Raw genomic sequence first — 23,603 nt, 5'->3', positions numbered from 1 at the left:
GTGCCGAGCACGTTTTTTACTGTTTGGCTTTGCTGTCACTTGAATATCGCACAAGGCAAAACAACAGTATCGTCCTTTTTTTCCCACTTAATAATACAACAGAAAAAAAGACGCAACCTGATGATTTCTTTTTTTATCTATTTGTCTGCAAAGGCATTCTGTGCCCTCAGGCGAAGGGCAGAACTAGTCAGAGAAAAAAGTAGAGTTAGTGTGTGGTTAAACAAACACAAAAGGCAAAGTCTTGCACTTACGCAGCCGCATCGGGGTGAATTATTTACAGGCAAGTGGCGCCACCTCGGCTATTAGAGAGACGCAAAGTGCACAATAAGTGGCTTTACTATTAAATTCAGGAGCCATCGCCCTTGGAAGCAAAGATACGTCGCACGACTCAAAACACACACAGAAGAATGGAGTTTGTCGGAATTACTGTTTGTTTATGCAACGGAACTGCGGGATCAAAATATTGTTGAATAATTTAAGACCTAAATGAAAGAGGCGAGTTTTGTTATGTTCAACTAGCTTGCAAAGTGTATTCAAGATACTCCAGCGGGTTGTAGAGGGTTGCAGGTCCTTTAAGTTGTTGTTTCACTGTACATGATGTAGAATTTGTCTACTCGTTTTAACTTGTTGCTGTGTTTAATGCTGCATCAGTTTATCAGTTTATATCTTTGGACGAAGAAATTGTCAATAAAATATATTTTTTATTTATTTTATTGAACCTTTATTTTTTCAGGCAAGCAATTAAGAACAGATTCTTATTTACAAATGCAGCCTGAATGTCTAGTTTTGTTTAAAAAAAAATAACCATAAACAGTATATAACTACATATAACTTTTCTATATGTCTGTGTGTATATATCTATATATTTTGTTCTTAAATCATTTGAATCATGTCGACAGTACAAGTAGCATTCTGCGTTTCCTTGACGTTAGTCGTTGATCATTTGTGAGCAAAACCAATGTCTCCGTCTGGCTCCGCCCCCTCACCCGTCAACGTTGTCATTTGTCGAAAACCCGTCTCCGGAGTCGAGACGACAGGGGCGGCCTCGCCGTCAATAGTACTGACGTGGGTCGCGGAGGCTTATCTTTGTTTGGCAGCAGGGGAGCTGCAGAGAAGGCCGCAGATTTTTATCTCCCTCCGAATAGAAGCAGGCAGACAGAGTGAGCGAGGAAGCGACGCATTGTGATGGGATGATTCACTGCGAGCGAAGGATCACTGCACTTTAAAAAAGCCGAGCGGCCGCGGTTTACAACGGAGTTCTTCTTTTACTGCCCTCGTTCTGGTGATGAAGAGCGCATTCATGATCAGGGGGAAGCAGCAGCGTAGCGGTTTGCACTGATGCCTCACTGCCAGAAGGTTGCAGGTTGGAGTCCCGGGCTCTGGGGGGAGGGGGGGGGGGGTGTTGTCAGTTTGCACGGAGTTTACACCGAGTTTGGAGTTTGTTGTGTTTGGCAACTCTGAATCGTCTGTGTGAGTGTGAGTGGAAATGGTTGTTGTTGCCAGCGGTGCAGGACAACAGGAAGTGGATGGATGAGGGAAAAACCAGCCAATCGCCTGGGCTCCAGTCGGATCCTCAGTCAGTAAACAAACCCTCACGCTGCCAAGCACCAAACTGTGACATTTCTTCAAACTGAAACATTAATAATACTTTTTTTTGTTCCCCGCTTTCACCCACACGGCGGTCAATAATTGCAGCCTTCCCAAATGTGCTGTGTTTGACCTTATTATTTAGACCATTAGAGGCAGTTATGTTGTCAGGGTAGGTTGTGTGCAGGGGAATTAATTGTGCTCTTGTGCCAAGTCAAGTACCATCTTGAAAGCTGCAGCCAATCACGAGGCGGCTAGTGTTTCATTCTCAATAATAAGAACCAGAACAACAACAACAACAACAACGATAATAATAATAATAATAATAATAATAATAATAATAATAATAATAATAATAATGATAATAATAATGATGATGATGATGATGAATAAGTCCCCCATTGGAAAAAGACGTGATGATTGAATTAGATCAGGAATACAGAGGAGCTGCCACAGGGCGGAACGCTGTCTGGTGACTCTCCTCCGGCTCCCAGGATGCTGCTGTGACTCAGAGGAAAGTCAATGAAAGCGTCTTCAGTCGCAGTGAAGAACCGCCGAGGCAGACCCCATTTATGCAGAACTCACAGCGGCGGCTTGCCTCGCCGCGCCTCGTCTCCCCTCCGGCTCTGCCATTCCGGGGCAATCCGCCGGTGACATCATCACCACTCGGTGGGAAACAGAAAAAGCCCGGCAGTGTCTCCCCTCAGCCCGGGGCCTGCTGCTGCTGCTGCTGCTGGTGGTTTGTGACGGCGTGGTTTAGTCCGCCAGTCCGAATGGGCCACAGACGGTTTTGCATCTCGGTGAGATGACTGACCGTTGCGGTGGCCGGGTTCAAACCAGTAGAATCCAGTCAGAACCCAGCTCAGCCCGTCGCCACGTGACGCAGAGCACAGCGGCGCTCTCAGTGCGCCTCAAGCTGCCCGTTATCAAGGCAGCGGAAGCTTTTTTTCCCCCCTCTCTCTCTCTCTCTCTCGTTGGCGTCTGAATATGAACTGTAAAAAATGATGTCATTCAGTGTCAGGTTGCTGGCAGGAAGTGAGTGATGGGCTCAGTCCACTTCTGGGGGAACATTTAAGAGCCATTATTCCGCCATTATCATCTTTGGCAATGACTGCGGAGCGCCGCCGCCTCCTGTCAGCGGGGGTTTTTCGCTTGGTCAGAATCCATTATCCAAAGCCAACAACGGCTGCGTCCGCGCCGCAGCCTCGGCCAGCGCGAGCGACGAGGTGGCATTGTTTAAAAAGTCAAAGTAGGAGCGGCTGCAAAGTCAACGTTTTCCTGGATCTCCGCTCAAAGTCGTGGGAGTTGCAGTGCAACTCGGTCGTCCTCATTCTGCCGTTGGGGCCCTGAAGGGCTGAACATTAAAATGTGACCAGCAACAACAATAAAAAACAAACTTTCTTCTTTGTTGGTATATTTGAAGACGCGCGCATTCACCCTAAATAATCCCTGTCAGGCAGCTGGATTGTCCACACCAGGCTTCCTTAGAAATATTGTTAGCCTGATAACATATTCGCCTTAGTAGTCATATTTAAATGTTTTTGGAAAACAAGAAAAAAAATTTTTTTTTAGCAAGCACATTGGTATTTTTTTTTCAGTTTTCACAATTTCGCCAAAAAATGACTTTTTGGCAATTTTGCTACTAGGCTAACGATATGGCGGTGCAAGATGGCAGCTAACTGGCAAACCAAACTACTTTTAGTATTCTGTGATTATACACTGTTAATAAGGTATTTATGGGCAGTATATCGAACTTTCACCAATTTAAAAATCAGGAATCAGGCCAAATTTTACACACTTGAATTGACAGGACACGCACAGAAAGTCGGACTCAGGGGGTCGTCCCTCTAACAAGGGGCTCAAAAAAATCCCCCTAAAACCTAAAAACCTGGTGTGTGTGTGTGTGTGTGTGTGTGTGTGTGTGCGCGCGCGTGCGCGCGTGCGCGCGCGCGTGTGTGTGTGTGTGTGTATGTGTGTGGATGACTCATCACGAACCACCGTGAAATCCATCCAGCATTTGTCCTCCCTGTGGCTTCTCTCTTGCTTCCTTCGCCTCTCCTTCGTCGTAACTTAGTGGAGCCTCCTTCTCTGCAGCAGCAGCAGCAGCAGCAGCAGCAGCAAGGTTGCAGCGCTTTGTGAGCTCCCCCTCCCCAAACAAAACAACCACACAAACCAGAAAATAAAAACCTGACCCCGCCTCCATCGGCCAGATCTGGCTCCAGATCTGAAGCAGCGTTAGTGATTGTGGTCCACTTTTTATTTTTTTGCAACTTCCCACTGAAACGGCCCTGAACGATGTTGCGATGTTGTGGTATTTTGGCAGCGGCCGCGTCGGTACGTGGGCCTCGATACGAGGCTCCGCGCGTCGCTCCCACACAACCGTGCGGTGAAGAGAAAGAGATGAGGAAGACTTTGGGTGATGCTACCCCCCCCCCCTCCCTCCAGAGGATTCATTCAGCTACAATCATCCACACTAATCCTTTTTTTCACCGTTACCTTGCGCTCCGCTCGTCCTCGTCCTCGTCCTCGTTCTGCTGCTGCTGCAGCTGCAGCTGCAGCTGCCGCCTGACGTCCCTGCTGCTCTTTACTGTTATTTAGTGGCTCCTGTGCCTGTGATTTACGGAGCCTTAATGTAGTCCTGTGCTTGCAGTCGGCCGATGAAACATCATTTGTCACAATAATAGTCCCCACTCTCTCTCTCTCTCTCTCTCTCTCTCTCTCTCTCTCTGCTGTAACAACCCCTCCTCTCTCACACACACACACACACATACACACACACACACACACACCTAGTATGGCTCCATTTTACATCCTCTCTTATCACCCTCCGTCTTCCACGCACTTCTTCCCACATCGGCATTCGTTCCCTCCCTTAAAACTCATTGGCTGAAACAACTTTTTTTTTTCTGTTTTTATTGTATTATGATGTATGTATTTTTTCTTATTTTAATTATTCATATATATATATATATATGTAATGAAAAGGCGGTCCGCTATTTAAAATGCAGCGAGGGGAGGTTTAATTGCTGCTCTGTACAATAGGCTCAGCTGTTTATTCCGGAAATCATAATAGCCGCTGCTGTTTGAGAAGCAGTGACCTGAATTTTAAGCGTTTCCTTTTTTTTCTATTCGTTTTGTCAAATGCAAATTGGACCGTCACCGTCAGAAACACAATTGTGCAGCGAACAACGCCGCGAGTTCAGATCCGTTCGTTCCTCTTTTTCGCTTCTCTTAAATTGCCTGCTTGTGGCGTATTTGATTCTTGATCGCGGGCGACTCCGCCCCTCGTGCCGGATTATCACCGTGTTTAGACTGAAACGGGCGTTTAGCTCGGTGTCAGACGCACTAATGATGTCAAATGTTCTGCGTGTATCAGACGTCTCGTGTCAGCAGACGTGTTGACGCGTCTGAGGAGGATTTAATTCTAATATCACAGCAAGAGTTGGGGAGCGGCGGCGGCAGCGGGGAGGCTCAGACCAGACGTTACAAGGCTGCGAGTCTCTGGTCTTAATCTTGTTTGTTGCAGATTAACTCAGTGCTGTTTCTTTAGAACCAGACGGGCTCGGGAAAAGTCTGCTTTTCACCAACAACGGACGTTAACTGCGTCCACAGCGTCCACAGCTGTCAGATCTCAGTCCAGTAGATCATGGCGACCCCCCCGCCCCCAACCTTTATTACACCACGGCCCGGTTTAATGTGAGCCACATAACATGAGTAACATTCGCTAACATTCTTTCTCAATACTCCAGAGACTCAATACTACCTCATTAGAGAGCCGGTCGCTGCATGTTAAGCAGAGTGGGCTTGTTGCGTAGGAATCTTCTGTATTAATGGTGGGACTCCTGGTGTTGTCTGTTAAATATTGCTTTCTTTTTCTTGGAAGTCGTGGGCTCTTCTGTCTCCTCACTGGGCCTTTTCCTCCTTCCAAAGACGTTTGTTCTTACTCATGTTGCTAGCTAGCTTGCTGGCTCGTGGGTTTATCTAGTGTTAAACGTATCATGTGACCAAGAGTTGAGTCATAGATGGATGTAACAGAGAGAATCCGGTCATTTTTTTTTCGAACTAAAATTGTTCAGACTCAGATCATCAATAAAACGGAAGTAATTAAAATGAGTTAATTATTCTGTCTGTGCAGTAGATCACAAAACATCTCTGTAGAATCTGTGAAATGTGATTTTTTTTTTGTTTGTTTTTTGGTTGTGTTTATTTTTTAGTTTTAGTTTTTTTGCAATAATTAAAAAGAGTTAAGGTCGCCCCCTAGTGTCTCTCATTGAAGCGTGACATCACCGCTGCCCTCCAGTCTGATGAATCTCGGATATCTCATAAATCTAATCTTAGTGATGATCAAACTCTGCTTGAGAGCTAACTGACTCCTCTCTTCTCCCCTCCCCAACCCTTTCTCCTCCTCCTCCTGCTCCCCCTGTACCCCCCACCTCCCGCTAGCCTGCGAGCTGATGAACCAGGGCATCCTCGCCCTGGTCACGTCCACCGGCTGCGCCGCCGCCAGCGCCCTGCAGTCGCTGACGGACGCCATGCACATCCCGCACCTCTTCATCCAGAGGAACGGGGAGGGGGCGCCGCGCACCGCCTGCCAGTTCAACCCCAGCCCGGACGGCGAGAGCTACACGCTGGCCGCCCGGCCGCCCGTCCGCATCAACGAGGTGCTGCTCACCCTGGTGTCGGAGCTGCACTGGCACAAGTTCATCATCTTCTACGAGAGCGACTACGGTGAGCGCGGGGTCAAAGGTCGGCGTGGCCTCGTTGTTGGCGAGACCAACTCACCGGCGGGGGGGAGGGGGAGGGTTAACTGTCGCTGCTGGATCGATGTTGGAGATCCCTTGAACGTTGCTGTTGGTGTTGTGTGACCCTCGACAAAGCGCTGTGTGAACTCTGTTGACCGGATCCCACTTGAACCCTGCAGCCGTGTGTTTGCAGCAGGCACCACCGACACTCGCTGCCTGGCAACCGCCAGCGTGGCTGATCCAACATCCCACCTCAGGGTCGCCGCCCGACTCTCTTTATCTTTTATTTCTTCACCTCCTTGCGAGTGGTTTTGTCAGGGGGGGGGAAAGTCCCCATCTGCCAAAATTCTGCCCAAAAGATGTTGAATTTCGCTTCCTCGCTGCGCCGCGATAATCTGCATCACCGTCGTTGTTGATGCCCAACAAGCTCCTGTTGCTCAAAAACCCACCCAGGGGAAATATCTATTGCAGTATTGATTCTGAGCGAGTAATCCGTTTCGGAAAATAGCAGATGAGTCCAGGTGTGAATGCGGCCCAAAGATTTAATTTGTTGGGAAGGAATACAGTATTAAGAAAACAAGATGAAAGATCTCCCCCTCCCATCCAGCAGCTGATGGGAAAAAGAAAAAAAAAAAAAATCAAAGTTGAGTCTAAATTTGAAAGCGAGAGCTCATCATCGCTGCTGCCGCCTCCATCAGCGTCCCGGCGACGGGGACGAGTCGCAGCCTAATTGGCTGGTTTGTGAGGCTGGAGAAGCAGGATGTGTCCCAGCTGTGTCTTCGCGCCGCCTCACAAGTTTCTCTTTCATTATTCTGGTCACGACTCCCCCGAGGCCGAGGCCGAGGACCAGGCCCCCCCCAACGTCTGGCCCGAAAAGAGGAAAAGGCCGAAGACGACGGATCCAGGAGTGATTGGCACGACGGATGAGGAGAATTTTTTTTTTTGTTTGTTTGTTTTTTCTTCTCTTCCTCTGACACTTTCGCCACTGTTGGCTAATCCTCTCACCACTTGGCAGCGCGTATCTACAAAGAAGTGTAAATCTTTTTCTTCTTCTTCTTTTTTTGTTTGTTGCTATTTTCCCTGGATGTAGTACTGGATGTAGCCGAAAGTGGAGCCAAGTCTTGGAGGGGATGCAGCCGCCCCTTCACAAGCTGTCGGCTCGGCCGCCTGGACTTCAGAGCCGCTCGCTCTGCAGCGCCGCTCACTTCTAAAAACATGCCCTTGGATTTATTTCCCAACAGCAGGAAAAAAAATCGATTAAAACCCCAACCAGAAGCATCCGTCTCACTTTTCTTCTCCTACTTATTCTATTTTCCCTTCTTCTTCTCCTCCTGGTCGCTCCCTCCTCCCTGGCTACAGGTCTATTATCTGCCTCTATCAGCTCCGGCTGACGCGCCAGCTGTCCGTCCGCCTTCAGCCGGGGCCGCTCGCCTCCTGCCCATCGATTTGGCGTATTGAGTCGCTGTCTCGCTAACTGCCCCCCCCCCCCACCACCCTTTCACTCCGTCTCTCCCCCGTCTCTCTCCGTCTTTAGCCCGAGATCCTTTCTGACTGAATTAGCGGCGGAACACGGCTGCCTGCCACCGGACGACGGCTTGGCCAGCGTTCTGACAGAGGAGCGCTCGCGCTAACAACTTCACACACCTACGCATACGCAGTAACGCACACAGTGGGGGAGGTGGGCTGCACAGCTTGAAGTGAGATTCGTTTAACAAGAGAGGAGGGTCCAAGCAAGAGATATCACAAGATGGCGGCCCATTCATTTCAATGACGTTGCTCACATACGCCGAAGAAGTTTTGGACTTCTGCATTCATGGGCCCATAGAGCATGCGCAGTAGTGTCTCTTCCCATCATGCCTCTGTAACTCATATGATCTATTTGGCTAATCAGAACAATCCTGGAGAACATCACTTCCAGACACGTCAGGACGCAGCCAATCAGAACGGGCTGAGACACAGCAGCACGTGCGACGTTGTGGCGTCACGCTGGGAATAAACTCTGTTCTGGTTTCTGGCCTTTATTGTTTTTTGAGAGAAAAAGATTTGCTATTAAACACGATTCAGGTCACAGTCGTCCTGTCAGCCCATTTCAAGGTGTTCATTTTTTTTCAATGGGATTTTTCTGTTGCAGTACCTGAAGTGGCCACTGGGATAATTGGTGCGCCAGCATATCAGAACGAGCCTGTCCGGTATCCAGTTCTTATATTATACATCCATGGTCCAGTCGCTGATGTCGCTAATGGATGGAGGGAGGTATTGGGAGTGGGTGGATTGAGGGGGGGTGGAGCGTGGGGGGGGGTGGAGCGTGAAGATGCGGAGAGAAAACTCAACTCAGCAAATGTGTTTTACTTGAGGAGAAAGGGTGTAATTAAGTCTTCTCTCAACCCACGACAACTGCCTGCTTGCTTCAAATTGCGTTACAGCTAACGAGAGTTTTTGCGGCTCCAACATGCGCTTCGATTCAAAACTGCGATGAATCGGAAGCATCGGGCTCTTTTTCCCGTCGCAGAGAACAACAACAAAATCAGGTTTGCAGCGTGAGGAATCTCATCCGATACGAGCGAGGGCTTTTATTTATCCTCCCTTCCTGAAATCATACTTGCTTAAGTGCCTTGTTGACCCATTAGGAGGCCCTGCCGCTGCGGTCCGGAGCGGAACGCTGTGCTAATGTATGTTCCTCCCACTGCTTCTCTGAAATGGATCCGCTCTTTCCAACAGCAGCCGCTGCTTTGATTTGTTTTGTTATTATTACTCCTATTTTTATTTGCCGAGTGTAGCCTTCGACACTGCGTCTGCAGGTTCCTCAAAAGGTTCAAATATTGAACAAATTCATCAGGAACAGAGAGAGTCCCTGGTTTTTCCTGTGGAAGAAGAAAAAAAAAACACCCTCATACCAATTCAGGTGGAACACTCGTTTTTTTTTGTGAAGGTGTTATGAGAGATTGCTGCAGATTCCTTGAATATCAGTCCTGCTTGTTGGCAGCTCACGTCTGCTTGTTTTTTTTTTTGCCCGGGGTTTGGGGCCAGTTTCTCCTCACTGTTTTTTTTTCTTCTGAACCATCTCTGCCTGTCTGATCTGTTTCTCCGACGTCTTATCTGGAATCGACCCCCTCCCCCCCTCTTTTCTTCAGCAGATGCAGAGGCAGAACTATCGACTATACGATCACATTCCTCCGACGGGTTCTTTAAGCGGCTGCCATATTCCGCTCCGCGTCGTCCTCATTGACTTATTGGATTGTGCCGCCTTTGTTTAGCTTTTGTTCGACACGAAACATCTTTTTTTTTTCTCCGACACTTGTTCTGTTTCTCTTCCGCTCTCCTGTGTATCGAGCACCGACCTCCCTGTTTAGGTTGCATCAGAAACTCCTTCTGTCTTAAGAACATAAATAGGTAAAGGAAAAACAACAGTATTGAGCGTTCTGTTTCCCGCTGGCTGGCTGGCTGGCTGGCTGGCTGGCTGGCTGGCTGACTAGCTTGCTGGCTGGCTGGCTAGCTTGCTGGCTAGCTGGCTGGCTGGCTGGCTGGCTGGCTGGCAGGCAGCAGCCGTGAGTGAGAGAAACAGAAGATGTGTGTTGACACGCCGCTGTGAGAGAGCAGCCGGCAGTGCAGACTTGGGTGGAGTCTCAGCCCCGTCTTGTAATTATATTATTGGGGTTGAGTTTGTGGTCGCGAAGCAGCAGGATCTGTTTTTGTGATCTGGATCCGAGCCGCCTTGACAACCGGGGACAGAGGATGCTCAGATTTGCACCAGTCGTGTGTTGCCAGAGCTGTTGCGTCTATTCTCGTCATTGTGCGAGTTACCATTGACTGTGTGTGTGTTGCGCCTCTGTGTCAGCCAGACGCTGGAGCACACTGAGGACTGGAGGCCATGCACAGAAACCATATAAAACATTTGGTTTATTATCAAAATAATTATAAAAAAAAAAAGTCAATTTTAATGGCTCATCGCATTTCTCTGCAGTGACATCAAACGGCAAAGGAATCACATGCTTCCAAAATATGTTATTGACTATTACTTAAGTCTTTAACTTATGATATACTTCTCTACGGCATCTGAAAAATCTGGCAAACAAAGACTTGAGGATGAGCGGCTCACTGCTTCTTCTGCTCCTTCTGGGCAGAGAAACAATCACTTCTTCTTTTTTTTTTTTTTTGCAACTGCTCGTCTGAACCGCATCGCGTTCGGTCTCCGAATCTTTTTGTGCGGCGGCCTCGTCTTTTGAGAATTGTGAAATTCGCTCTCCCCTCCGGCGCCCGGCGCAACGGAGGTTATTCCGAGCATTTTTAATGTGGACTGTGACTCGAGGGTGGACGGCTAACAGCCTGAGTCGAGCGGCAGAACGGAGGGATTCGTCTCGACTGGACCAGGAGCTGCTGCAAGACGACTGAGGGGGTTTTATTCTTCTTCTTCTTTTTTTTATTTGTTTGTGCCTCATTTGAGAGTTTGACAAGTTAACAAGACCAATTACGTCTCGTTCTTTAAGGCAGGGAGCTTCACAAGGCCGCATTCCTCTGACTGTCTCATTTTTGTGCACGCGTTGTTTATCTCGTTGGACTTAAAACAACTCGTCAAACGCGGCGAGCGCATGCACACAGACAGACAGAGCAAAAGCTGAAATAGTTTGTGTGTTTTGCACATTCAGACCGCACCTCGAGACAGATCTGCATCATTTTAATGTGAGTACTGAAAGAAAAAGCTGATTTATTCCAAAAGACAAAGATACCCACAGAGCGTCCTGCTTACCGTGTTGGTATTTCTCATATTTGCTTCCCAACACTGGGTGGATACGAAGCAGCAGAGCCTCGGTGTTGATTTGCCATTGCCATTTACCTTTACGCTGACTCATCTGAGGACGACCCAGCGTGGCTGAAGGCTGCAGGCGCTGCAGGGGGAAGATAATGGATGGAAGCGGCAGCAGCGGCTCCAACAAAAAGCCACCACCACCCCCCTCCCCAACCCTCCCAACCCCCCCCCCCCCCGCCTCCTTTTTTGTGTGTGTTTGAAGCTAAATTAGGCGCTACAAAGTCGGCGCGGCTGACATTTGAGCTGGCGCCGCGCACCGCTCCACTCTGCCGTCATTAAATTGAGGATTGTAGCCGCTAATTAGGAACCTCATGGCGGCACGGTCAAATTAAAAAAAAAAAAAGAAAAAAAAAAAAGCCTTGGCGCCTGCTGTGAAGCGGCACTGCTACGGTGACCTGCAGCACTGCCTGGATGTTCTGCAGATCTGTGGCGGTAATACTCAGCATTTGGAGAAATAAATGCAGGAAGTGATGAGTTAAGTCGAGGCTAAGCAGCAGGAGCGGCAGCATTTATTTCAGTTTGACTGTGAGAAAGTTTAAATCCGTGTGTTTAATGCACACACACACGCACACACACACACACACACACACACACACACACACACACACACACACACACACACACACACACACACACACACATAGGGAATTGTTTTAATATTTCGATTCAAAGCTTATATAAGAACAAAACTCGACTCACTAGTCGGGCAAAAAGTCAACTTCCTCCAGAGTTACAAAAGACGACCCAACATTTGCACAAGGCCTTGTTTGCATAGAACCTGGAGTCAGATGAGGAGAGCCTTGCCTATTAAGAAAAAAATAAACATACAAACAGTGAACTGCAGTAGGGACAGCAGCAGAGATCTGCAGGCAAAACAACAACAACAACAACAACAACAACAAATAAGCGAATAGCAAACAAGTAGTAAAAGGCGATCTGGGGAATTTATAGCAAGACACTGAGTTCTGTTTTGTAAGGTAATGAAGTGAGGCTGAAGCCACGAAGGGTGAAAAACTAAAGAGATTTTCAAATCGAGTGGAAGAATTTTCGATTCCCGAGTCAACAAACAGCGTAGGAGACGTGCAGACGCTCGCACTTTAATGCTTCAGCGCTCTTATTCTGAAAATATGCAACGTGCAAACATCGCTGGGTAAATCTCAGTTGCACTTTCTGTCGAGTCTTTGTCTGTTTTTTCCACCTCGAAGCATCGTTCCAAGTATTCCATTGTGGTGGTGACATTGAAGTATCAGCAGCAGCATGGTGGGGTTTCGATATTGTTGCTTCTCTGTCTCACAATAAAAGGCAGCTGGATTAATCCTTTAGATCCTGTGGATGGTGCAAAAGAAGAGTTTTCTTTTACTATCATCATCATACAGCCCTGCTGAGGTTTTGCTGGAGGACTGCGGCGCGCGAGGAGGCTGCAGCTACGACTCTGTCGCAGTCGTGTTCCACCACCAGTGGCTCGGTCCTCAGCCGCAGTCATCAGCTGCCGTGTGCCTCTCAGGGTCTAGCAGCCATCATCACTACCAATGGCTTCTTCTACCTTTTTGTCTTTACACATTTGATATTTAAAGCTCCTACGAGCACACACAAAAAAACAGAGACCTGCATTGTGCATTGTTACGGCTAACAAGCTAGCCTAGCACGGCAACTCAGGGGCTTTCCCCTCGCAGGGCAGCTTACGTGACAGCGAGCCTGCTCTTACCTGGGTGAATGCCACTTACCTGAGCTAGTGGAGGTTAATGGAATTTGGTGACTCACCCAGCCAGGCTAAAGTGACGGCTAGCTCGTCGCATGGCGAGGTCTTTTTGTATCGATCGCTACGCGGAGTGACCACGGGCAGCGCGCATGATGCAGCGAGATAAGGCGCTGCTGCGTCAGCTGGTGGCGGCGACGAGGCCGTGAAAGAGGCCGGTGGTCATGAGGGTACAACAGCCAAAAAGGCAACGGCGGCGCCGGCTGCACATGCCCGGAATGTGGCTCCGCCAGCGAGGAATCGCACTGTCTTTTGTTTTTTATTGTGTGTTTGTTTTGTTTTTTAAGGGGTGGGGGGGGGGGGTGAATTGAGCGACACCAGACGGTGGCAGAACGGGACGAGCTGAGTCGCTTTATTACGGCTCAAACAGCCGGCACGTCACAACTCCCCCCCCGCCCCCATCCCCGGGGGGTAGGAGTGTGTCTGGGTGTACTCAAGTGTTCCGGCGTCGCTGATTCATCCCGACTTCCCGACCCCTCCGTGCATCCGCAGCACACACGAGGCTGCGTTATGTAAACAAGTTCCCTCTCCTCCGTCCCCTCCCCGTCTCCCACACTTCATTTTACTTCACCCCCCCCCCGATGGGCCTTCGTTAAAGAGAGGACGAGGGGGGGGGGGCTGATTAACGCCGGCCCGCTTCCAAGTGGGAGGCGGCTCCTCGTGCAGTAAGTCGCCGAAACACAAAAGAAAGAAAAAGAGGGGGGGGTTTAATTTTTTTTTTTTTGTATCAAGTCAGTAATGACAATCGATTGGCGATTTGAAGAAGCGACGCGAGAAGAAGAAGAGAAGCTCCTGCATAATCTCCACCATGCCTCACCGCTCCTCCCCCCCCCCCAGTGAACCCAGGAATCAATCGCCTTCATAAGCCGTCGCGGTTCCTTCGGGAAGTGGGAGGCGATTATAGCGCGGCGACTGCGAGGCATAAGACCCGCCCCCTTATGCCTGAAGCGGGGAAGCCTGTCGGCGGACGGAAGTTTTTTTTTTTTGCGGGGGGGAAAATGAGGGGCAAAAACCGCTGTGAGTCGTGCTTGCGCAGCACTCTGGCCCGTCGGTTTGTGATGCAGCGAGCGATCGATTGATCGGTCGGTCGGTCGGTCGGTCGGTCGGGCCAAGCGGCGGGGAGGCATCTCACAAACAAAAGCCCCCACCCCGCCGACACACTCCCACCCTCCTCCTCTCTTCCCCCCTGTCATTTTTTTTATCGTAACAAAGACGAGCATAAAGGACGAGCCAGGCGCGATTACAGCAAATGTGAAAGGCGGGTCGATCTTGAACGCGGCTCCTTGGCAGGTCCGGCCCCGGTTAACACGAGCTCGCTGATGAACGTGGAGCCGCTACGCCTGTCTCCGCCCGCCCCTGCGCCGAGCGAGCGAGCGAGCGATGGGCCTTCGTTAAAGAGAGGACGAGGGGGGGGGGGGCTGATTAACGCCGGCCCGCTTCCAAGTGGGAGGCGGCTCCTCGTGCAGTAAGTCGCCGAAACACAAAAGAAAGAAAAAGAGGGGGGGGGTTTAATTTTTTTTTTTTTGTATCAAGTCAGTAATGACAATCGATTGGCGATTTGAAGAAGCGACGCGAGAAGAAGAAGAGAAGCTCCTGCATAATTGCGTGTGTGTGTGTGTGTGTGTGTGTGCGTGCGCCCCCTCCCTTTGTGCCGCCTGAATTCGTGCTCCGTTGGGACCAGAAGTTCGGCGGCACCGTGGCCGACTGACTGTTGGCGCTGATTTCTCCGCCACTGTACGACATGCAGGTGACCTTCAGCTAATTAGCGGCGAGGCGGCTGACAAGGAGAGGTGACAAAGATCGAGTGCAAAGATAGCGTGGCAGAGTGCGGAGAGAAGTGGTCCAGGATGATGAGACCTCTGCCGCTGCATGGTGTTCAAATGATACAGAAACAAACAGACTGATCGCTGCTGTGTTTCCCAAGAGACTGAAGTCTGACTGGTTTCCCCGTCTTCAGCTAAAAGTTTCTGCCCAAGAAAAAAAAAGTCGAGGATCCTGTTGTTTATTTCTCACCTGACGGATTAATGCTGACTCGGCAGAATAGCTCAAAGTTGTTGGTTCCTTTTCATCTTTTTTTTTGTTTTTTTTGTTTTTTTGCACTCCTGCCGTTGCCGCCGCTTTGTTGTGCACAAAGCAAACGTGCAGAGCGCCGATACTCAACGCCGGAGGGGTGGAAAAGAATCAACTTTTCTAAGGTTTCTAAACCCCCCCCCCCCAGGAACATATTTGTGTTTGCTGGGCGGCTAAGGCCCAGAGTAAACATGTCCAGGAAATCAGACCTTCAATTCCACGTTAATCCTCTTTTCCCGCGGTCCATTCCCGTGGCTGCCCCCCCCCCCCCCCCCCCCCCCGACTCCAGCCCCTCCGTCCCCTCCCTGTGGAAAAGTTGTCCAGCGGTCTGGAACGCTGCCTCCGCCGCTCCCGCTTTCTCGCTTTTCCCTCAGCACTTTGCGGCATTAAAAACTCTGTTTGCTTGTCACTGCATGTTTCCTCCGTGTCCTCTGTGCGGCGACAAGACATTTCACCCGGCCGCGGCATCGCGCCTCGTCGCCGCCCAGCGGGAAATCCGGCCGGCGTTCCCGAGGGCCGAAGGCGGGAAGTGCATTCCTCATTTGCCCTCCTTTTTATTCAGTCCCCTTGAGCTCGGCCCTGATTTTCTATTAATTTTAATCTGCCCACACGGTGGCCTATCGCCTTTGCTGATGTCACTCCTAAATGTGAGTCGCCGCTAACCTTTGGTATTTTCTCCGCTCTTACTCACGGCCTTCTGCGCCGCGTCGCCCCCTGATGTTAATCAACCTCGGTGGAGTCATCGGCCCGCCGCCGCCACCTCCGCTTACGCAGCCCCTCAGTCAGTCAGAGGGGCCACAGGGCAGGTGGCCACTGGGTTGTTAATCCCCCCCCAGCCGCTCCGACTCAATCAATGAGTCTCGTCTGCGTTAGTAGGAAAAAAAAAAAAAAAAGAGGTGATTCTGTTATCCATGGATTGAAAGACATCTCACATCAAGTTCTTATGAGACAGCATCCTGCAAGAAAACTACAAGGCTTTGCAATAAAAGTTGCAATAAAGTGCTTTTTTTTATCAGACTGAAGGTTCTGCTCGATAGATAGATAGATAGATAGATAGATAGATAGATAGATAGATAGATAGATAGATAGATAGATAGATAGACACAGTGTTGGACTCTAATTACCAGGAAAGGTCTTATGGTTCTCGCATGGTTGCAATAAAGATTCCAAACCAAAGCTAAAATCGTTTTTTATGAGCACTTTAATGCTAATGAAAAAAAAAAAAGGTCCACTTCAACAGTCTGTAAATACGACGTTATTATTTGTTATACAACATTTGGCAGCAAATCTGAAGCGCCTTTACAGCTTTTGGTCTTTTCACACACTTCGGGGCTTTTCCGACTGAAGAACAAAATAAACATGATAACAGATTTGGACACCGAGTCCAAAGTCAAGCTCCCCTCTGTTTTACTGCGGCTGCACGCGTCATAAAATATTTTACACGAAATTAAATGCAACCGTGCGCGCTGGTCCCACTCGTCGGGATCGATGGCCACAAGCTGTGGCTGAGTTGCAGCACAGAAAGAAGGGGGTAAATATTTTTCCCCATTATTTTATTTAAAGTAGCACGGCTCAAAGTAATGGGTCCCTGTGTGTGTATGTGTGTGTGTGTGTGTGTATGTGTGTGTGTGTGTGTCCAGAAGCACAGAAGAGAAAACGAGTTCTCTAAGGGTCCTGCAGCAGAAACTTCGGCGATGCTTCAACATGATGAATGCCTTAATTTCGTGTTTTGTTCTACCCTTTGAACATTTTTATTTGTATTTACGTTGCACTGAAAACGAGTCGCCGGACTCTGCAAACACGCGGGAAGTATCTCACGTGGCATCCGTGCCGTGTAGCGTTCGTACTTCACCAAACAAATAATGTTTGCCATGTTGTGTTGCTCTGAGATTTTCAGCACGACTGCTTCCGCCGAGAATCTGGAAATGAACAAATAGAAAAACCACATCACTGCCGGGTGATAGCGGGAGCTGGTGTTTGTGCATGAGCGCTACCATATGTCCGACCGAGCTAGTTTCCTTTTGCTAATGCAAAAAAAAGAAACGAAAAACATTAGAAATTCAATGACTCGAATCCCACAGTAATACAGCAGAGGAATAAGAACACACACACACACACACACACACACACACCTCTCCAGGGGGAAAAGCAACACCTGCGCACAGTTTCACACACATTATGCATGCAGAAAGGAAATGTGGCCTTAGCGATTTTGGTTAACCTCCCTTTAACGCTGCGTCATGATTGGCCAGGAGCGGCGCCGCGGGGACGCGGCTGCTTATTGTCGACCCTCTGCCGCGCATCACCTTTGATTTGTGCTGCAGCGCAGCCTCCTTTCCAATGGTTGTTGTGTGCAGGCTCGCGCGCGCACACACACACACACACACACACACGCAAAGCTCTCGAGGGAAAGCAACACCTGCCTGTAGTCTCATATCCAGTAAAAGCCCGTGGAGGCCGAGAGGCAGGAGTGAGCGCGGTGTTTTGTCACATCTTGTTTCAGGAGAAAAGAATGTTAAAAAATAAAGTCGTCTTGAAGCCTTTTTGGAAACACAAAAACCAGAAGATACTTTGTGAAATATAGCAGACATAAGACAGGTTGGGGGTGGAAGCTGAGAGAGGTTGACCTTCGTTTAGCCAGGTCAACCTCTCTCAGTCTCCAACCCCAAACTGCCGTCTGTCTACTGAAGGGGTGGACAAACTTTTTGACTGGTGGGACACAATGGGTTCAAAAATGTGACATAGGGGCCGGAGCAGCAGGTGGATGGGGTGTTTTGGTGACCCACCTCTTATGAGAAAAAAATAATATCATGGCATATGTAGAAAACGTGCTTTAATGTCTATGAAAATGGTGTCTGTATTTGAAATACAGCTATTTTATGACTGACTCACTATTAATATCATGTCCTTAAGTTTGGCGGGCCGGATTAAAAAGCCCAACGGGCCGCACGTGGCCCGCAGGCCACAGTTTGCCCACGTCTGGTCTACCGTCTTCTCCTCCTAACATTCTCCACCGACATTCTTCTCCTTCTCCCTCTGGTCCACCAGACATCCGAGGCCTGCAGACCTTCATGGACCAGTCGTCCCGCCTCGGCCTGGACGTCTCCCTGCAGCGTGTGGACCGCAACGTGAGCCGTGTTTTCAACGACCTCTTCAGCACCATGCGCACCGAGGAGCTCAACCGCTACCGGGACACCCTGCGGCGGGCCGTGCTGCTCATGAGTCCCCGGGGGGCGCAGGTGTTCATCCACCAGGTGAGGCCGCATTCCCGTATGGTACGCATGTGTCCGTCGAGGCCGCGGCCGCGTCCATCGGCGACGCTAGCGTCCCGACAAGCCAAGTCACTTTATCAGCGGAATGCCGGGTTTTACTGGGAAAGCGGTGTGAGGCGACCGCTCCTGCCACCCCCGCTTGTCGAGAGCGATAAGACAAAGTACGACTGACGGTCGCCGGAGCCCCAGCGGAGGGACGACAAGACGCGAGGCAGGTGGCGAGATCAGTCGGCAGTGACTCTTGCTTTGAATATTGCCTCGGCGGCGGGACGGAAACCGCTTCCCGCGCGACAATATTGCCAATCAAAAAGATGGCGAGGAATCTCGGGGCAGCATGGAGGGTATTTCTGATGTGAAACACGGCGGAGGGGAGATAGATGGGGTTTTGTTTTGATTCCTAAAGCCTTTTTCTAATCTCCGGTTTGTCAAATCTCAACGGCTCTGGGCATCGTGCAGCGCAGGGCTGCTACTCCGTGACTCACCCCACTTTCTGTTGTTTTGTCCGCGACTGACGCACTTGAGCTGTGCGTACCTGTTTTGGTGAGGAAATTAGGAGTTTTTTTTTTTTTTTTCGCTCTGTTAAATAAGCTCTCTATGTTTCCTGTGTCTGAACCTGATCAAGTAATCACCTTGAGTAGCAGAGGAACACACTCAGGCACACACTCAGCAACACAGAGCCTTTCTTCTGCCCATAGAAAGCTTTTGTAAGGGGCGCCATAAAGTTTGAAGGTGACTGGCTGGATCTCCATCTCCGAGGAGCATCAACGCCTTCCCCAGGCTAGCTAGCGAGCTAACTGCTGCGTGCCGGGATGTTTAACAGTATTCTTGCCATAGCCAGTCAGGTGAAAAGACAAAACTGAGTTTTTGCGTCACCTTGTGTTTTTTATTTTATTGTGAGGACTTCTGTAAAACCATCTCCCTGATCTTCTCCTGTGGTGTTTCACAGTAACCTCGTGCAGTTCTACACACTTGCGTCACAACCTTTCTCCTACCCGTCGACTTTTAAAGGAAGTGAGCTTACTGTGTATTCCGGTGCAGCAGAAAAATGAAGGTCTTCCTCTGATAATCGGGGTCTTTTCCCTCTCTTTTGCTGAGCTGCAATGGCAGCGTAGCAGAACAGACTCGCACCGTGCTTTCTTGGCCGCGGCGCACGTGAACCGAGCTTCTGCCTGCCCACCGTGGCTCCCCATTTAATGCGCCTATTATGAGCGGAGACTAAATGAAATTACCGGGCGAAAATCCGACTTGTTAGCGTTGCAAAATGCCCCAATATTCATCTGAGAGGGAGCGCAGGTTGTGAATGTGGCAAGTCTTTTAAGTTCCATTAATGCTTGTGCAGCTTTGATCTCGTTACTTGGCCCAAACAGAGTCTTTCTCACACACACACACACACACACACACACACGCCGAATGACGCCACCATCTTTTCATATAAGTTTGCAATTAGTCTCGCCAATTATATTCTTTATCATTCCTTACACAATTAGCATGAGGCGTCTCGGGAGCTCGGGAATAAGCAGGGCTCCACATTTAGCACATCTCCCAAGTGTTTTCTGTAAATATGTTAATATATTGGCGGCAGAGAATCAAAGCTTCATTAACACTTTGGTTGCTGCCGCAGATAGTTGGCAGGGAGTCCAAATATGCAAATCTGTGGGATGATGGTGGTGATGGTGCCTATGAGAGCCGACTATGCATGAACTACAACAGAGTGGGTTAATGATAGGGGGAAGCTGCCCCGGTGACGAACTGATATATGATCATATGATTTTCTTTTTTGTTTTGATGGTAAATAAATGCGTCTTGTCAGGGGGATTGCAGGCTCTTGTTGTATTAATAACCCTTGCAAGGAAACATTAATGAAGTGGCTCAGAGCGATTTGAGAAAAGAGGGGCGACGGCATCATTGCCATCTTATATGCATTCATCTCTTTTTGGGATTTTTGTACCTCAGAGGGTTTTTCTCTCTTTCTTTCTCTTTTCCTGTTGTGCTCCGCTTTTCTTCATATTTAAATTTTAATGTGAAGCAACGAAAAAAAAAAAAAAAAGATTTGCCATTGGACGACGCCGCTAAGAGACACAGAAATGACTACAAAGTGACAAAAAAAAACCAACCAAAAGATGCAAATCAGCTATTAAAAACTCCAAGGATGACTGTAAATGGTGCAGAATTAGCAGCAAACAGTGACAAAATAAATGAAAGCTGCAAGCAACTACAACCCAGCATCAAAGGGATGTACAAACAAGTCAACTAGTCGACGTAACACAGCACAGCGATCCGAAATTACAATTAAGCGGCATAAAATCACCTGAAAATAGACCCGCACTGCACAACAAACAAGCCTTTGTTTTGTTCTTGTTTCATTTTTCTCCTCAGTGGAAATATGTCTTGGCTATAACAAAAAAAAAAAAAAAATCCCATCATGTACTCGTCAGAACATTAATTCATCAAAAGTTTGAAACCGCACAAGACTTTATTTTTATAACATCAGTTTGCCTGACCAGCCGCTGTGTGCTGCACACCAGCGTCTTTAATAACATGGTCACTCTGCATCACTCCCACTTCTCACTCTGGACGCCGCCTCCCTCTCTCCCTCCCTCCTCGTCTCCCCCTCCCCCTTCCTCCTCGTCTTCCCTCCTTCCAGACAGTTGCCATCTCCTCTCTGCCTCATTTCGGCCATGAGAGGATGTAGCGTCTCGTGCCGGCCGAGGCGCCGCCCTCGTCCCCGACACCCGGCCGCTCTTCATCCTCTCCCTCCCTGCAGTCACGCAAGCCTCTGAAGGGGATGCGTAAAACGGGATGCCAGGCCGTAAAATGGGATTTTAGGCCTTGAAGTGGCTCGTTTGTCCTTGGCTCGCGATGCCGAGTGTTTTGCCTAATCAGGCGGATGTAGAAAATACACATCAGGGCACAAAAGGAATTAATAAACAACCCGACATCTTTTACCGTCTGTAAAGTCACTTTCCATGTGATGCACAGTGGCGGGAAAGAGAGCCCAGGGTCCACCAATTCTCGACTCCTACCTGGCTGCTCAGCGTGCAGCTCGTGGGAGACATTTCCCGAAACGTGTCTGTGATTTGCATCTGTGAAGATTTTACAGGAAAAAACTGCAGCAATTTGAATGCATTTCCCCTCATTTGCATTAATGTGCGCACACTTGCTTGAGGAGGCTGTAAAGAGCTGAAGAGCCACTCAGCGGACGGAAGTTGAGTGAGTTGTGACGTAGCGAAGGTATATAAATCCCATCCATGACTCACTGCTTTGCACTTTTCCGCAAAAGACGGAGTGGTGGTGGTGGTGGTGGTGGAGGGGGGGGGGGGGGTTAGTCTGGAAGAAAGGTCAATGATGAGACGGAGGAGGAGGTGGCTCTGAGGAGCTCCTCCGGAGTAGCGCTGCACCCCTGCTTGAAAACGCAGCGGGTGAAATAAAGTGGAAGAGCAGCGGAGAGTCGAGATGGGGCGCTAAAGAGCGCTGAAACTGATCTGACAGCGGAGAAACTCCAGAGAGCAAAGACGTGTTTTTCTGGTACCTGAGACCCAGTGTTGGTGAGTAATTTATTACTAAGTAATCCACTACTGTAATTAAACTACTTTTTGAGTAACGGATTGTAACAGGATTACTGTGGCAAAACTGCTAATTATTTCATAATTACTTTACTTACCTTACTTTATCTCTTTTTTAACTCAAGTAATTAGTAATTAGTAATTGATTACTTATGAAGCAAAGTAGTTAAAGAAGTAATTAGATTACTCTATTAAGGAGTAATCAGTAGCATTACTTTTATGGAGTAATCCCAACATTGCTGCTGAGACCACAGGGAGGCGACGCCTCTTCTTCTTCTTCTTCTTCTTCTTCTTCTTTAATCATTTTATTTATGTTAGGAAAGGTGCATAAGTTTTTAGCCTGTACTTTGTAAATAAATGTGATTGTAAAAATCAAAATCTTCTTCTTCTTCTTCTTCTTCTTCTTCTTCTTCTTCTTCTTCTTCTTCTTCTTCCACCTTTTAATCATTTCTCACACACCCGGCAGCTGAAGCCACCGCGGCTCCTCCAGGCTCAGTTGTGCTCCTCTGCAAATCAAGTTTGGTGTAAAAAAATAAGTCTGCCGTATTATTTTGGGGGGGGGGGGGCGAAGCTGTTGCGTAATGTTGTCCGTCTCGATGCTGGTGCAGCCGAGCCTCTGTCTTCCCCCAGAGGGTGCGAGGGAGAAGGGTCGGTCAGTGGTGAGAGTGGCTGGAGGAGCAAGAAGAGGAAGTGACTCTGAATAGGAAAAAGGCCTTTAGGGAAGACGAGTCCCCAGCTGACCGCTCAACAGCTGAGGTCGCCGTGCTTGAATATCTCCTGATAAAGACCATGGATGGCTGATTAAAGTGGGACGCCTGTGTTGTGGCGGTGGAGGTGCTTCCTGGAAACTGTGCGGTGCGTCTCACCGTCAGAATCTTTTGCAGACGGTGATTTGAAAGCGTTGTTGAAAGACAGCAGCGATGGCTTTGGTTTTTGGTTGTTTTCATTTTATTTTATTTATTTATTTTTTACTGTTGGCAGCTTCACTTATCGACATCCAGCAGGCGGACGGTATTCCGCGGTGTCCTGTCTCTGGCCTTCAGAGCACTTGACTCCGGGTGCTCTTTTCTTGTGTTCTTGGCATTTCTTTGATGGAGGTCAAATCATTGTGTGTTGGAAGGCTGACTGCTGTTCTGTGAACTGGATACCTTGCAGCGGCTGGACCGTTTTCTAAAAGCTGCCTGTGGTGTGTGTGTGTGTGTGTGTGTGTGTGTGTGTGTGTGTTGTAAAAAGATGGAAACGAGATTATTATAATTATTCATGTTATCTTCATCATTTGTTTGAATAGGAGCAGCTTTTTATTGTGGAAACCGAATCGAATCACAAGGTGTCTTAGATTATGCACCTCAATTAAAAACATTTTATTAATCATTGTTGGATGGAGCTCATATTTTCCTGAATGTATTAATCCCTGTTTTCTGTTTCCTCTCCAAATGTCTCTTTTTTTTTCCGATTACTTAACAGATAATTACTCTATTTTTCTTTTTCAACCATGCATATTTTTACTGTCTGGCCCACCTTCCTTCCTTCCTTCCTTCCTTGCGACTCGGGCTTCTTGCCCGCGTCCTTCCCGATGAACAACAACAACAACCCTCAGCCGTGACCTGGAAGTGTTTATCTGAGCACGACTCATTAACCTGACACAGCGAGCGTGCGCGCTGTTGTCGACGAGCGCGGCGCCGGAACAAACTGCTCCCTTTGCTTTCATGCACAGACGCATGCAGGTGCCAAGACACGCAGCAGCAGCAGCAGCAGCAGCAGCAGCAGCAGCAGCAGCAGCGATCGCAGCCCCGCCAAGATCAGTCACTG

General features: G+C 48.8%; 1 protein-coding gene across 2 annotated transcripts in view; it reads left to right on the top strand.

Moving 5' to 3' along the window:
* The window catches only part of LOC142880287 (glutamate receptor ionotropic, delta-1-like), a 206,504-nt gene that overhangs the window by 126,852 nt on the left and 56,049 nt on the right, over nt 1–23,603 (top strand). For both annotated transcript variants that reach the window (XM_076014089.1, XM_076014090.1), the window contains exons 3-4: nt 6,031–6,315; nt 18,008–18,213. In XM_076014089.1, coding sequence (XP_075870204.1) covers nt 6,031–6,315; nt 18,008–18,213 — 491 coding nt within the window. The remainder of the gene's footprint in view (nt 1–6,030; nt 6,316–18,007; nt 18,214–23,603) is intronic.

This window comes from Nelusetta ayraudi, unplaced genomic scaffold (assembly GCF_046127955.1).
Source record: "Nelusetta ayraudi isolate G7.1 ecotype Tasmania unplaced genomic scaffold, CSIRO-AGI_Nayr_v1 ptg000165l, whole genome shotgun sequence".
Taxonomy (NCBI): domain Eukaryota; kingdom Metazoa; phylum Chordata; class Actinopteri; order Tetraodontiformes; family Monacanthidae; genus Nelusetta; species Nelusetta ayraudi.
The sequence above is the reverse complement of the archived record's forward strand: the minus strand, read 5'-3'. Positions and strand labels throughout refer to the sequence as shown.